Here is a 16740-nt window from a genome sequence, read left to right as displayed (position 1 = left end):
TGGAACTACTATAACTCCCGTTGAGCCCTCGTCTTTAATCTTTTTTAGAACTCTGTTGATCAGAGAGAATGGTGGGAAAGCGTACCAGTGGTCGTATTTCCAGCTGATTGTTAGTGCGTTAATTGCCAGAGCTTCGGGGTCTCTATCCCAGGAGCAATATCTTGGTCATTTTTTATTAATTCTAGAGGCAAATAGATCTAACGTGGGTTGTTTGAATTTTTCTACTATTTGCTGGAAGGCAAATTCAGAAAGTTCCCACTCTGTGTCGAGATTTGAGATTCTGGACCCTTCGTCTGCGGGATTGTCTTTTGAAGCCACGTATTCCGCGAAGATCCAGATATCCCTCTTTTGACACCATTCCCAGATCTGTTTTGTTAGCTTATGTAGCTCTTTATGTTTTATTCCTCCCATCTTATTAGTGTATGCCAATACTGTGATATTGTCTATGTGAAGAAGAATTTGCATACTGAAATATGACGAAGCAAAGCTTTTCAGACCTAGGAATGCTGCCAATATTTCTAAATAGTTTATGTGCATTTTTCTTTCTTCTTCGTTCCATAAGCCTCTGGCTTTCTCGTTTCCGCAGGTAGCTCCCCAGCCCGAATTTGATGCGTCTGAATATATTTCTATGTCGAAAATGCTAGTTCTAATTTTGTTTTTAGTAGTTAGTATTTTTGAATCCCACCAAGTTAGTTCCTCTAAAGCGCCCTCTGAGAGAAGCGTATTTTTATTAGTATCGTTATGATATTTGTTAAGAGCTATTCTCTTAACCAATTCTAGCTGTTTATAGTAAAGCCAGCCATATGCGACGCCTGGACAAGCTGCGACGAGTATTCCTATTAATTCTGCTAGTTTTTAGATTTTTATGTTATTGTTTGATAATACGGATCTTATACTTTCTTTAATTTTTACTCTTTTTTTGCTAGGTAATTCGATGGTCATTTTGGAGGAGTCAATGATCATTTCCAGGAATTTGCATTGTCTCTTTGGGACAATATCGCTTTTTTCCAATTTATGAGGAGTCCTAAGAATTATAGGAGTGAAATTGTTGTATTAGTATTCTCTAAGCATTCTTCTCTAGTATTGCCGAATATTAAGAAGTCGTCAAGGTAGACAACTACTCGTATGCCTTTTTTCTAAGATATTCGACAATTGGCTTTCCTATTTTAGTAAATACGAATGATGCCGCGGAGAGACCGAACGGCATTGCGTTAAATTGATATATATGTCCGCGATATTTGAATCTAAGGTATTTCTTATCTGATTTGTTATAGCGACTAACAGGAATGCATCTTTTAAATCTAGTCTGCAGAGAAAGTCACCTTCGTTTAATAAATTAATGGCCGTTCTGATATCTTCGACTTTAAAATGTTCTTTTTTGATAAAGTTGTTAAATAACTTTAAGTTTAATATGAACCGTTGGGAACCGTCGGGTTTAGTGGCTAGAAAATATGATGATAAAAATTGTTCTTTAGAATAGGTGCAGGATTGAATTGCCCCTGAGTTTTTTAATTTTTCGATAGCGGTGTCTAAATCTGAGTTAGGGTTTAATGTATTTGGTTCTCTGAATTGGAATGGAGTGGATTCAAAATTAAGTTTATATCCCTTAATTAATTGCCTCTAGAACGAATGTATCCTGTGTGATTTGAGACCAATTGTTGGAATAAAATTTTAATCTCCCAGCGGTTCTATTTACCTGTTTATTTACATTCGCCTGTTCCTCTGCGGTTGCGTTTGGCTGTAGAACTTCTTAGAAGGAGCTCGTTGCTTGTTCGAGTTGTATGATGTCCTGGAGGTGTTCGTCTTGTAACTGGGATTGAAGCTCCCCCTTCCCTCCTTTCTTATGGTGGAGCTCCGCCAGTTTAAACTGCTGCCTTGGGATCTGGATACAGGTCTGCTTGAGTGTCTAGGCTTCATTTCTTTTGTAACTTTCTCCATGGCCTTGGATGATTCGATGAGTGCTTTAAGATTGTCTCCAAACAGCCAGGATGTGGACTCGACTTTTTTTTAGGCTTTTCTGTATTTTTTCGTCGTATCTCCCGATAATGAATGTTTTTCTAGCTTGTGTCAGAGAAGAGTATAGTTCTGATAGAAGCTTGGCAGAGTTGGCTAGGTTATTAAGTATTTGTTCCCTATCCAGGGGAACTGACGCGTCGTCGAGGATCATACTGAGCACGATGCTAGGGCTGCGCCGGATAAATTTTGATAATTTCTAAAATGTTCGTCGCGCGCCAAGCTTTTAGGATGAAGATCGACTGATATCTCCTCGTTGAGGACCGGGGCCTCTAGATTTATTGGGCCTTTTCTTGGTATTGATAAGATTGAATTTTCTTTATCTTCCTTGTTACCAATGCCGTTTTTCATCCAATTTTTGATTCTGTTAGCCACGTCTGATCTTAATGTGAACTCCTCTGGTTCTGGGACTGGATTTGTGCCTAGGAAGTATTCGGCTTCATCATAGTTTTGTTCTGCGGGTCCGGCGATTGCCTCCTCGTGATTGATTATGTCTAAAAAAGAAAGCGACATATCCTCTGTATTGTGAGGGAACTGTTGAGGGGCAGCTTTATTTATATATTTCGTCTTAGACTCGTGGTCGAAGATCGAAATTTTCTTTGGGCACGTGTGGCTTCAATACTTGCTTGAAACTCGGCCGCTTTGCTGAAGTCGTCCATTTTGTTTTTGATGGATGTCGAAATATTAGATAACTTGCCGCTGAATTGTAATTCCTTGTCAGAATTATTAGTGTCCTGCATTTCATCCATGTCTGCTATTTCCTGATGTACTTCGTTCATCTCTCGTTCCAGTTCTTCCAGTCTTCTTTGTTTGAGAATTTTCTTTTCCGTTGTGTCCATTGTGGTTGATTGTGGTCGTCACCAACGCCAAGAAACGAATGAACAGTATTCCTAGCGTAAGAAAGAGAGAGAGAGAGAGAGAAGCGCTTCGCATCTCGATTAATCTCGATTTATCTCTAAAAAGTGGCGTCATCCGACAACAAGTTGCGGTACTACATAGTAAATATCGTCGAACAAGTACGAATGAAATTTAATATTATTTAATACACTAAGAAAAAAGAGGGCGCGTTACATTACATTTTCGAGTCACGTTGCGCGACTCAGCCCTGAATTCTTCTACATACTTTTCTGGGGCGTGCAGTGTTCCCCAAAGAGCGTGTAATACACTTTAAGTACAACTCGCTTCGAATCAGGGGAACGCTGCGCGCCCCAGAAAAGTGTCTAGCAGAACACAGGGTTGAGTCGCGCAACATGACTCGAAAATGTGATGCAACGCGCCCTCTTTTTTCTCAGTGTACAAACAAATAAAAAATATTTGGATCAAATAAATAACTTTTTAAAACCCAAATAATGAGTTATTTGAAATATTTAATTTATTTATTTCACTTAATTAATTAGATATTTAATATCCCTGCTGGAAGTAAAGGGATAGAAATCCTATCTCTTTTAATATTTTTTTATCTCTGAGATAGAAAGAGATAAAGTTTCTCTATCTTAGTCTATCCCCACTTTATCACTCCAATCACTTTTTATCTTTCCTTTCTGTATAAATCTTTTTCAATAACCTTTATTTCATCTCTTTTAATACTTTCAATATCCACACCTATCACTTTCTATCTTCCCTTTTTATTCAATCTCTTTTAATAACCCTTACTTTGTCGCCTTTTATCCTCTTGCTTTTATCCTCTTATTCACTTCTTTCCCTTTCTATCCCTATTTAAATCTCAGTCCATACTTGTCTCCTTTTATTTCTTCGGTTCTATCAGAGTCTATCTCTTTTCTATTAAATTTTAAAAAATTCGATTTTTTCTTTTTTCTTAATCTTTTTCAATAACCTTCATCATCAGTGGCGTAACAACGAATTAAGGGGCCCTAGACAAAATAGTTCGAGGGGCCCACAATTAATCTTTAGATATACTGCAATTTTTATACATTAATGTGTTGTTCTTTTGTCATTTACTATATAATTATAATGATAACCGGCAACAATTCACGTGTTGACGCGCGCGTTTAACTTTTTTTGTAAAATATTTTATGCTTCTTTTTAGAAAAATGTCCAAAAGCCTGAAACTTTAAAAAAAAATTTGTTATATTTTGTACTAACGTGGAAATTTTTAGTAGGGAATATTATATAAATGCACAATAAATATTTTTTTATATTTGTATTTAATTATTTCAATTAGACATTTATTATTAAATCTTTCTTTGTAACAATTTTACTATTTTTTCTTGCTTATTTTACTAAGACTAACTTCATGAAATATTATAATATTCAAGAATTCATTTTTCGACAACTTTAAAAATAATCAATTGATTAAAATTTTTATTGTAAAGGTTTAACTGTAAGAAAAAATATATATGAACAACAAATATATGTATGAAAATTGAAGTAAACTAAAAATAATATAATATATATTCATAACTGGTCAACTTCATACTGCCTGCGCGGGCAGGCAGCATTAAAACTCACATAAACATCCAGTTTATTATATAGAGTAGTACCGACAGAAGTGGGCCACACTTTGGTTTTAATGCTTTAGATTATTCAGAAATTAACATTTTTAAACATTTATTGCGTTTATTTGTAGCAGGGCCGTAGCCAGAGGGGTTTAGGGGTTCACCCCCCCCCCGAAATTTTGGAAAAACATATATGTTAAAGCCTAAATTTCTAATTTTATTCTGAGTACACTTCTTATCAAATTCCATAACCCCCCCCCCGAAACTTTTTTTGGCTACGCCCCTGATTTGTAGAGAAAGGGGTTACCTAACTTTAGGTAAACACAAAAAAAAATTTTAATTTTAACATATTTTTTAACATCTTTTTGCAAAAAAAGAGAAATTTGCGATATCATGATTTTGTAGACAGAAGTGGGCTACCTAAGTTTTTCATCTAAAATAAATAAAAGGATCAAGCACTATGATTGTTTATGTTAAATGATTAATTTTTTTAATAAATAGTATTGTAAAACCAAACACAAGCAGTGCGTTTCGAAATTTTATTAATTTTTATTTGATTTATAGTATAAAGTAATTTGTTATAGACAATGAGTTCATAGTCAGTCGGCAAGTGGCCCACTTCTGTCAATGCTACTCTACTATTTCATTGCTTATAAAAAAATCAATATTATTTTTTTGGGGCCCCTAGTTCACCGGGGCCCCGGACAATTTAACCCCCCAAACCGTCTATTGCTACGCCACTGTTCATCATATCCCATTGAATCCTTTTTCAATCCCCAAAGATAACTTTTTATACCCTTTTCAATGTCACTTGATACTTATCCAGTTTTATATCTCCCTGCTGGAGGTCAAGGGATAGGAATCCTATCTCCTTCAATATTTGTTTATCTCTGAGATGGAAAGAGATAAAGTTTATCTCTCTTAATCTATCCCCATTTTTATTACTACTATCGCTTTCTATCTTCTCTTTTTCTCAATCTTTTTGAATAACATTTTTCTTATCTTCTTCAATACTTTTCCTATCTACTTTCTTTCCTTTCTGTCGCTGCTTTAATCTATTTAATAAAAACTTGAAAAAAAAAATTAATAAATTAATTAATAAATTAATTAATTAATTAATTAATTAATTTAATAAAAACTTTAAAAACTTTCTTTAAACTTTAATTAAATAAAAAACTTTAATCCAAGAACACACTGACCCTGCTTTTGACCTTCCTTTATCCCAGGCTTTTCCTTTTTTAATCCTTTCAATCTCTTTTTATCTCATATTTTTTCTTAATCTCTTCTAATAACCCTTATTTCATCTTTCTACTATTTACTTCATTCTCTTTCTATCCTCATTTGAATCTTAGTATTTACTTTTTTCCTTATCTTTATAAATAACATTTGTTTTATACCGTTCTATCCTTTTTATCCTTGTACTTCTCTCTTTTTATCCACATTTTAATCTTAGTACACACTTATCACCATTTACACCTTGGGTTAAATCTTAGTCTATCACCTCTCGATTCAATTCAATCTCTTTCCATCACCTACTTTTGCTCAATCTCTTTTAATATAACCTTTGCTTTATCTTTATTAATTCTTTTACTATTCACTTTCTTTTCTTTTTATCCTAACTTTATTCTAATGCCATACTTTTTTCTTTTTATCCCCTCGATTCTATATCAGTCTAGTTCCTTCCAATTCGATTGAAAAAGGCCTTTTCTTCTTTTATCTCAATAATTTTGTTATGACGATTTCATGATAAATAAAGAGAAATTAAAACTTTAAAAAAGAGATCAACTGAGAGATAAAGAGTGATAGAGTAAGAGATAAAAAGAGATCAATACAATCCCAAAATTTAAAAGGTAATTCAAGAAAAATATCTTCCAAGCTAGCGTGGTTGAGTGACATGTGTATTCGACTTGCGTCCCTAAGGTTCAGGGTTCGAGTTCTCCTGCGTGCGAGATTTTTCAAATTTGGTTAATAATGTGAAATGAAATATATGGGGCAAAATTCCTCAACTGTCCAGGTCAAAAAATGAATTTTCTCTAAACTTTGCTAAAATGTTACTATTATTAGTAGAAGTGTAAATATAAATTTTTTTTGAATTTGATAAAATATTTTTTGAGTTATGGAGCACGGAAAAAAATTTTTACTGTGGGGAACAGCTAATTTCAAAAATAAATAACATAAAGAATCTATTCAACTAATTCAGTGAATGATTTCCAATGTAGTAGTCAAACTGTTTCTCTGATATAGAGAAAATGAATTTCACTGGTCAGTCATATTGGAAATATTTGACAGTTTACCATTCTCATAAAAATTTCTCTAAAATCACAAATGTCAAATTTACATTTCTTACCTCTAAATACGTATTAATTTACTAATTTTACATTTTATTAGTTATAATATAAAAAATATAATTAATAGAATTTGAATATACGCTTTGAACATTAATTTAAAAATGTTTTCATTCAAGTGTTATTTTGAGGTTATGTTGTTTTCAAAAGGTAACGCAAGAAATATCATTTTCGCTAGATCAGCGAAAATGGATTATCGATGGAGCTAAATCAGTGAAACTTATAGCTATTATAGTGATTGTTATCTCTACTTTAGTAGAACTTTTTTTAGCGTGAGTTTCAAAATTTTGATTTTTTTGAAAATATCTTTTTTCAATTTAATATAATGATAAGTAAAATTAATCAAATTTAAAGTATGAATAGTGATTTTTAAAGGGGTTTTCACGGGCTATAAGCTGGTGATGAAAAAAAAGTTGTTTTCTTTCAATTTGACCTTGAAATTCAAGGTCAAATTCTTAATTTCAATATATCTCAAAATCGATGTTTTTTATTTTTTTCTAACCTATCCCAATCGAAAGCTTACCTTTTTTCCTATGAGCCATGTAAAAATCAGAGTGGGACCATGGAAATTTTTGAGGAAAATAATAATTTATCATTATTTTACATAGAAAATGATGATTTATAATTAATTTCTTTAAAAATTTCCATGGTCCCACTCTGATTTTTACATGGCTCATTAGAAAAAAGGTAAGCTTTCGATTGGGATAGGTTAGAAAAAAATAAAAAACATCGATTTTGAGATATATTGAAATTAAGAATTTGACCTTGAATTTCAAGGTCAAATTGAAAGAAAACAACTTTTTTTTCATCACCAGCTTATAGCCCGTGAAAACCCCTTTAAAAATCACTATTCATACTTTAAATTTGATTAATTTTACTTATCATTATATTAAATTGAAAAAAGATATTTTCAAAAAAATCAAAATTTTGAAACTCACGCTAAAAAAAAGTTCTACTAAAGTAGAGATAACAATCACTATAATAGCTATAAGTTTCACTGATTTGGCTCCATCGATAATCCATTTTCGCTGATCTAGCGAAAATGATATTTCTTGCGTTACCTTTTGAAAACAACATAACCTCAAAATAACACTTGAACGAAAACATTTTTAAATTAATGTTCAAAGCGTATATTCAAATTCTACTAATTATATTTTTTATATTATAACTAATAAAATGTAAAATTAGTAAATTAATACGTATTTAGAGGTAAGAAATGTAAATTTGACATTTGTGATTTTAGAGAAATTTTTATGAGAATGGTAAACTGTCAAATATTTCCAATATGACTGACCAGTGAAATTCATTTTCTCTATATCAGAGAAACAGTTTGACTACTACATTGGAAATCATTCACTGAATTAGTTGAATAGATTCTTTATGTTATTTATTTTTGAAATTAGCTGTTCCCCACAGTAAAAATTTTTTTCCGTGCTCCATAACTCAAAAAATATTTTATCAAATTCAAAAAAAATTTATATTTACACTTCTACTAATAATAGTAACATTTTAGCAAAGTTTAGAGAAAATTCATTTTTTGACCTGGACAGTTGAGGAATTTTGCCCCATATAGATTTAAACAATAAATAATAATTTCATAACAAATAAATAAATAACTTGAATTGTTAAAAATAGGTTATAAATAAAAGTACAAAAACTCTAAAAATATTTTTTTAAATAATAAATTCAATTGAAATTGAAATACTTCATAAAGTCTTTAATATTGTTAATAATATTGGTTAATTAATTCTTTATATATTAAAAAGGATAAAAATTTGCAGAAAAGAGATAAAAGTACATAGGTATGAAAAGAGATAGATAGGGGATAATAGGGTATAAAAAGAGATAGAAATTTGGAGATAAAAAGGTATAATATTTCGGGTATGCAAAGTGGCTATTTCAAGGGATAGAAAAAACTTTATCTCTTTCTATCCCCAAAATTCTATCTCTTTCTATCTTTTTACTTCCAGTAGGGTATACTATATTTGTCAAAATTGAGAGACCGACCATTTTCAGGTGAAAAAAAAAGTGTAAAACATAAAATGATTGGGGTACAAAAGTTCCAAAACGGAATTTTAATCGGAAAGTTCCAAGAAAACAGTTCCAAAATCAAACGATCCAAAAATTATTTTTCTACAATACAAAATTTCTAAAGCCTAAAATGTCCAAAATATAAATTAACCAAAATATGAAATTTCCAAAATAAAAAGTGTTGAATTGTAATGTAAGTGAAAAGAATTACATTATTGAGTATTGAGTGTTACATCCCGAGATATAACTTTATATTTATACTAAAAAATTATTTATATGTTATTATAAATTAGTAAAATTATAGATAAATAATTTTTAAAAAAGGATTTATATACGCATATACAATAAGTAATTAATAAATAATAAACATATAATTAACATATAATTAATTATACATATAATTAACATATAATTAATTTATATATATATATATATATATATACATATATATGGTATATATAGAGAAACCCTTTATGATAAATTAGTGAGCTGCACAAACGAGTTATCATTTTCGACTATTGAAAGTATAATCGACCGCGATCTAGAATCCTATGATAAGTGAGCGGCGGTCGGTTCATTATCTACTCGTATGGTAATTAAACAGTTGTCGCTCGCTTATCATAAACAGCGATAAGTGGTACAAGCATAGAGTTCCTTAATTAAACACTAGAGCTTCAGATTTAAAATTATAAGTTTGAATGACTAAGTATGTAAAAGTCATAACAAATTGTTATGAAAGCAAGTATTATATTACTTAGGATCGAACAATTGATGATCTAATTAGTACGTGCTTCTTACATTTTAGCAAGAGTACGTGTCTTTTACATTTTGACACAGGAACGTGCTTTTTACATTTTAGCACAGATACGTGCCTTTTGATCGTCTCATTCCCAATCAAGTATACATTTAGCTACTATATAAACCCCTAATTTCTTAGAGCAATTGTCAAATACTCCGGTGAGCTTCTGCCCGAACAGTGTCGTGAGTCGGCCCTTCGATAGTTTAAATTGAGTTGTTAACTTCGGTGTTTAAAAAGGAAACTTGTCTTCTTAACTAAGAAGTAATTAGCACTAATAATTAGCAATCTTAATTAATACAATCGTCGTATCATTAGAACAGTCTTTTTCACTACTTTCTTTCTAATTTTTAACAAAATTGGTGCAAGTTATTTCGAAACATTAAGAAAACAAGTTTTCTTTTGTATCAAGGTACGGTGTTCGTATTAACACTTAGAAATTGTGAATTAACTGTCAAAAATAGTCGTTTAGTGCTTTAAGTGCTAAAATAACGAACTGAAAACAAAACTATAATTCATCCCTGTAAGCAGCGAAGCATAGCTGGTTGCAGCCTACTCATTGTAACATTCTTCTATACACAACTAAATTGTAAGTAAGAATTATATTGTTAAATACAACATTGTTTAATGAATAAACATCATAAATAAGGAATATGTATATGTTTAATTAACGAGAACCCGTAGTTCTTTTAAAGTCGAACGAATCCTTACTTAAAAATAAATATCAAGTCTTACCAACTTGATTAATCAGCAACTTGTCTCCATTTTACTAATTATTTAGTAAACTAACCTAACCTTAGCTCGGGTCGTAACATTGAGATTTAACAATTCTATTTCTGTGTAAGATATTTTTAAAAAATCATTATTTTCAATGTTTTACAAAAATTTAAATAACTTCTAAAAAAAGAACACTTTTTAATGATCTTAGGCTTACTTTAAAGGTTATTTTCTACATAATGAGAATTACTTGGAGACATTAAAGTGTAATTTTTCCTTAGAAATTGCAGGTCGTCAAAGTTATACACAAAAAATTCAATTTGAAATAATTTTTTTGTACAAAAAACTATCCTACAAAATATATAAAACATGATTGGCCTGGCCATTTTTGTAAAATTATTTAATACTAGAACCAAAAGGGCGCGCGTCGCGCGCCCACTCCTGATTTTTTACCACACAAAATAAAACCTTAATATAACCTTAAATTAAATCTGAATTTAATAAAAACATATGTTTATATTTTAAAAATTATTTTTCTGTTAATAAGATTGTATAAAATTTTTTAATTTTTTTAATCTAAGTTTGACGAATTGAATTTTCTATAAAAAATTACACGTTAATGCCTATAAAAAATTCTCATGCTGGAGAAAATCACCTTTAAAATAAGCCTAAAATCATTCAAAAGCATTCAGTATTTTAGAAGTCATTAAAATTTTTGTAACACATTGAAAATTATCATTTTTTAAAAATGTCTAAATAAAATATTGATCAAATGACTTGAAAAACTATGTACAGACTCCAAGGACTAATTTAAAAGAAGAAAAATCAGTAACCTTCTATATTATAGAAATTGTGTAGATTTTTCTGCCAAAATACAGGCGAAATTTTTATAAAATTTATACTTGGAGTTTTTCACATCAATACAGGGTAATTTAATTTTCCTAAAATATTGAGAACATTCTTGAATTTGCAATTGTTTTAAAGAATTGTTAATAACAATTTTAAAATTTAATTTTTTAACAAAAACTTTATTTTATCATTAAAGTATAGACTTGAAGCTTTAATTTAAAAAAAATTACTTAATTATTACTTCCTCATAGAGGAAGTATTGTAATATCGAAATTTTTCGAGTTCGATTTTTTGATATATCTTTATGTTATTTGACCTCAGGAGTTGCGGACATAAAGTGAGAGTACTTTGTGAAAGATTAATAAAGTTTAACTAATTTTTTTTTTTGGATTTTTAATTTTCCAAAAAAACGTTTTTTGACCATAACTTTAAAAAACTGTTAGGACACCTATAAATTTTTTTCCATAGTTTTGTAGAGTTTTTTAAACGCATCTTTTAAGTCCTAATTGAAAATTTTTCGTCCATATTAACCGGAGATATTAAACTTTTAAGAATCATAAATTTTAGAAAAAAATATTTTTTTAAAAATTTTGTTAAAAAATGTAGAAGTAATCTTAAAATTGTCGTTACCAGTTGGTAGAGCATTATAAAACGATTCGATTGACCTATTTTTGAACCTAATTCGATAATAAATTTTGACATTATTGGTATTTTAAAAACCAAAAATTGTGGAAAATGACATTTTCTCAACTTTTTGTTTGAAAATTTTTGTTTAACTATTAAACTATTATAACTATATTGCAGAGTATTTAAAAATACATTGACTGACCCAAGATTCAATCACTTTTACCATATTTATTAAAAGTTATTCATATATTTTCCTATTACTATTATCTCTATGAGGAAGCAAAGTATTCATGAAATGAGCGCACCAAAGTTATAAAAAAATATATAACTTGTCAGCGGTTTCTTAATTTGTTTCAAAGCAATAATAACATGAAAATAAAATGATCTAAAACTTTAACACCAAATTACTTTAATAATAAAATTTTTTTTTTTAAAGTTTCCCTTATTAGGAAAAATTTTTTTTTCCTTATTGGGTCAAAACCCATTATATTAAAACATCAAAGATGTTTTTGTTGGGATTAAATTATTCTCTAATTAATTATTTATTACCATTTATTAAAGCAATTTTAATTAATTGTACACTATCTGCAAAAATTATGTAAATGCTACATTTTAGTGCTATAAATATTTTTTTCATTTTGCAAAATGTATTAACCCATTAACGCCCACCAGGACGCAAAACGTACCAAGATTTCATGACTCTTATTTTGTATGAAATAATTAGTTAAAAATTTTAGGAAGTACCATTTCCCACGTAAATTTATCGCTCTTTCTGAATATGAAGCTAAAATTTGTTTATAATTATCTCAAAAAAATTTATAACAATTTTATTGCAAAAAAACACACTTTTTTATGAAAAAAAATTTTTCAATTATTATTTTGACATGGAAAACTAAAGAATATGGTCTCCAAAGCACAAAATATCGCGTCCTTGAATTCTCAGCTATAAAAGTCCATAATTACTTTTCATTAAATTCAAGATGGCGGATACGAAAATGGCCTTTTTTCCAAAATGCAAAAGGCCGAAAAAAATTTTCGGGTAATGTTTTTCAAAAGTTATTAGATTTGATTGAAAATGGTTACTCGGGAGTTTTTGGGGTCGCTGATTACGAATCTGATGTTACTTTTTCAAAATTCAAAATGTCGGATCCAATATGGCGGACAATTTTTTAAAAAGTGATTAGATTTGATTGAAAATGGTTACTCGGGAGTTTTTGGGGTCGCTGATTACGAATCTGATGTCACTTCTTTAAAATTCAAAATAGCGGATCCAATATGGCGGACAATTTTGCCCAGCTCTTATCACAAGGAGGTCGACGTGCAAAAAAGCTACTTCTTTTATTTTATTTTAAAAATTTGTTTTGTTTTTTTTTATTTAAAAATTTTTTTCTGGATATTTTAATATTTTTTAAAATAAATAATATAAAATTTTAATTCTGCTTTCTAAATCTGAACCAACGATAATTATGACACTTATATAATTATGACATTTTTTATACAAAGATAAAAAAGAGACTAACACAACATATGGTTTGATTAAAAACAAGTGACGCACATATATATGCCACATTGAATACACAATTTGTGTGTCCTTTTGTTGCACTTTGCATGATAGTGGCTATATTTTTCGAGGCAAAATACAACAAAAAAATTTGTAAATAAAATTTTAAAAAAACTGGCTTTTTTGCACTTTGACCTCCTGGTGGTAAGAGCAACAATAAACATATTATTGTTCCGATGTTAGATTCGTAATCAGCATCCTCAAAAACCCCGGAATGACCATTTTCAAGCAAATACAATCACTTTTTAAAAAATATGTCCGCCATATTTGATCCGCCATTTTGAGTTTTGAAAAAGTGATATCAGATTCGTAATCAGCGATCCCAAAAACCCTCGAGTAACTATTTTCAAGCAAATCCAATCACTTTTTAAAAAATATATCCTCCATATTGGAACCGCCATTTTGAATTTTAAAAAAGTAACATCAGATTCGTAATCAGCGACCCCAAAAACCCTCGAGAAACTATTTTCAAGCAAATCCGCCATCTTGAATTTAATAAAAAGTAATTATGGAATTTTATAGCTGAGAGTTCGAGGACGCGATATTTTGTGCTTTGGAGACCATATTCTTTAGTTTTCCATGTCAAAAGAATAATTGAAAAAAAAATTTTTCATAAAAAAGTGTGTTTTTTGCAATAAAAATGTTATAAATTTTTTTGAGATAATTATAAACAAATTTTAGCTTCATATTCAGAAAGAGCGATAAATTTTACGTCGGAAATGGTATTTCCTAAAATTTTTAACTAAATATTTCATACAAAATAAGAGTCGTGAAATCATGGTACGTTTTGTGTCCTGGTGGGCGTTAATGGGTTAATTAACATTTTTCCCGTCTAAGACACTAAAACTCAATATAAGTATTCAAAAATTAAACTTAAGGTTATGTTATTCAGTGGTCACGTGCCCCATGTACTTTACTATGGAAAAACGTTACACTGAATAACATGCCCTTAAAAGTAAAATTTAATTAACTTTCCAAAATCATTAAAAAATTTCTTGACTTTGTCTTGTTTAATAAAATTAATATAATTTTGGAAATACTTTACATGTTTTAATGTTCTTTGGATAAAGCTGAAAGAAGCATTCAGTTTATTTTAATACAATTAATGTCAATAGTATTAATTAATGCTAATAGTATTTAACATTAAAATCTACAAGTAAATATGCAAATAAAAAAGCCAAACATGACAGAATTTTATGTATTATCCTAACTTAAATGCTTGGCCATTAGGGATGGCAAAGTCGACTTCGACTTTCGACTAAAGTCGACTTTCCATTTTTAAAAGTCGACTTTTAGTGATCGACTTTCAATTTAATAAAGTCGACTAGAATCGACTTTGCAGTGTCGACTTTCGACTTTTAAGCTTTTTTCAAAACCAAAACAAAATGACGCCGGATACGAAAACGGGTTCGGAAAAGTTGAGTTAGAAAAGGACAGAGATAATATCTGTCTATACTGCTAGAGAGAGACTACTCTGATTGGTCGGTCAAATCTACTCCATTATTCTACAACCCAGTATCAGTAACTGCACCCTGACCACTCGCTCGCTTTTAGGTTACATTGAAAATAGGACCTAAGGAAGTTTCTGCCGCGAATCGCGAAAAATCTTAAACAAAAGAGTGTCGTATAGTGAACAATTGAAAGTAAACATATTTATCATGTGCAGTGAATAAATTAATAGCCTAACGTCTTAGAAATAAAGATTAAAATATAATTTTAAACAATGGCACCGAGTGCTGTTTGGACATATTTTACAAAAATTGACAACAACACTAAAGTGAAATGCGGAAAATGTGGTAAAGAAATGAATTTCAACAATAGCACAACAACATTAGCAAATCACTTGAGAACAGCACATAAAATTACCATTGAAAGACAAATTCCTACAAATGTAAAAAGAATTCGGCTCTCTTCTGTAGATGAAGCAAACATAAATGTTAATCCTCTGTCTTCTCAATCTTCAGTTAATAAGGAGGTAAGATATCCATATTTACTTTAATAATTTGATGCAAGAAAGTTTTTGTTAAACAGTTGAGTACCTTACAAATAATTAATTTTAAAAAATACACTTAAAAATGTGATTTTACATGCTGTGTATGCGAGGGAAAGAACCTATTCTAAGCGTGACATTTTCACAGAATTTTTGTAATTTGATCTCATATAGAACAGTAAATTTACACGACTGAAAGGAGTAATTTTAAATTTAATTATTCAATTCCCAATAATCTGTAAAAATGACATTTTCAATTTGCGAGAAGAAAACCATCTCACAGTACGGTAAATTTAAATGGCGTTGCGAAATTCACCGGGTGATTTAAAATTGCTCTTCTCAGTACTGTAAATTTATAGAATCTTGTATTTCTAACCTCAAAATCTATTGCCACACTGACTGGAGTAAAATTACATAAATTTCTTTTAGCTGGTGGATACAGAGATATTGCCGCTACTAACGCATTGATTTTTATGATCGCTAAAGATGATATGCCATTGCGTACTCCTGAGCGTACTGGTTTTCGATATTTTGTAAAAAAATTACAACCACTTTTTCAAATTCCATCCGAATCGACTCTCACAAGAAGACTAGAAAATAAATATTGTGAATTGCGAGAACAATTTTCTTGTCTTTTGTCTCAATCACCATCAATTTGTTTAACTGCTGATATTTGGACTCACTCAAGTACAATGAAATCATATTTGGGAGTTACAGCTCACTTCTTAGTTGGTAAGAGTTATTTTTAGATATATTATCCTAAAACTATTTTAATTTTATTTTTTTTAATTTAACTATTTTAATTTTTTAAACTATTTTAATTTAAACTAAAAATATTTAAATTCTTCTCTGTGTTAACGTTTATATCTCTAAATCTGTTATAGGTATGGATATGCAGTCAATTGACCTTTGTGCAAAGCTTATTACAGATAGAAAAACAATCGTTAACCTTCGATGCATTTTCAAAGAAATTTGCCAAGAGTGGAAAATTAATTATGACAAAATTGTGGCTGTTCTAACCGATGGTGGAGCTAATATTGCTGGAGCTGTTCAAGAAGAGTTTGGTGCATCAAAGCACATCAGCTGTCTTGCTCATAAGATTAATAATATTGGTCAAGCATGTATTGATCTTCATGAGAAGAAGCTTCCTTCGGAAGAAACGAATTACAGTGAAGTTCATGATAATGAAGAGGACTTAGACGATGAAATTAATGATGAACAATTAGCTGATTTAATATCGAAAACGAGTAACAATTTTATAAAACAGATTATTTTAAAAGTAAAGCGGATTGTACGATTTTTTAAAAAGAGCGAAATTGCTACTTCCAAATTAGAGAAACTGCAAATAGTCTAAC

At 29.9% G+C, this 16740-nt stretch overlaps 2 protein-coding genes across 3 annotated transcripts in view; one reads left to right on the top strand and one right to left on the bottom strand.

Moving 5' to 3' along the window:
• Window positions 1–16740, bottom strand: part of LOC122503421 (protein AAR2 homolog) — a 105903-nt gene that overhangs the window by 61473 nt on the left and 27690 nt on the right. The gene's annotated exons all lie outside the window — the stretch shown is intronic.
• Window positions 14791–16739, top strand: LOC122503423 (E3 SUMO-protein ligase ZBED1-like). Its single transcript, XM_043613956.1, has 3 exons — window positions 14791–15370; window positions 15815–16117; window positions 16270–16739. Exons 2-3 carry the CDS (start codon window positions 15859–15861, stop codon window positions 16737–16739), a joined length of 729 nt encoding a protein of 242 aa, XP_043469891.1. The 5' UTR covers window positions 14791–15370; window positions 15815–15858.

The sequence above is a fragment of the Leptopilina heterotoma genome, unplaced genomic scaffold (assembly GCF_015476425.1).
Source record: "Leptopilina heterotoma isolate Lh14 unplaced genomic scaffold, ASM1547642v1 Lhet_260, whole genome shotgun sequence".
NCBI lineage: Eukaryota > Metazoa > Arthropoda > Insecta > Hymenoptera > Figitidae > Leptopilina > Leptopilina heterotoma.
The sequence above is the reverse complement of the archived record's forward strand: the minus strand, read 5'-3'. Positions and strand labels throughout refer to the sequence as shown.

Coding starts and splice junctions, on each gene's coding strand:
- LOC122503423 (XM_043613956.1), top strand. CDS start 15,859: ATGATCGCTAAAGATGATATGCCATTGCGTACTCCTGAGCGTACTGGT. Junction 16,118..16,269: donor TACAGCTCACTTCTTAGTTG/GTAAGAGTTATT, acceptor AATCTGTTATAG/GTATGGATATGCAGTCAATT.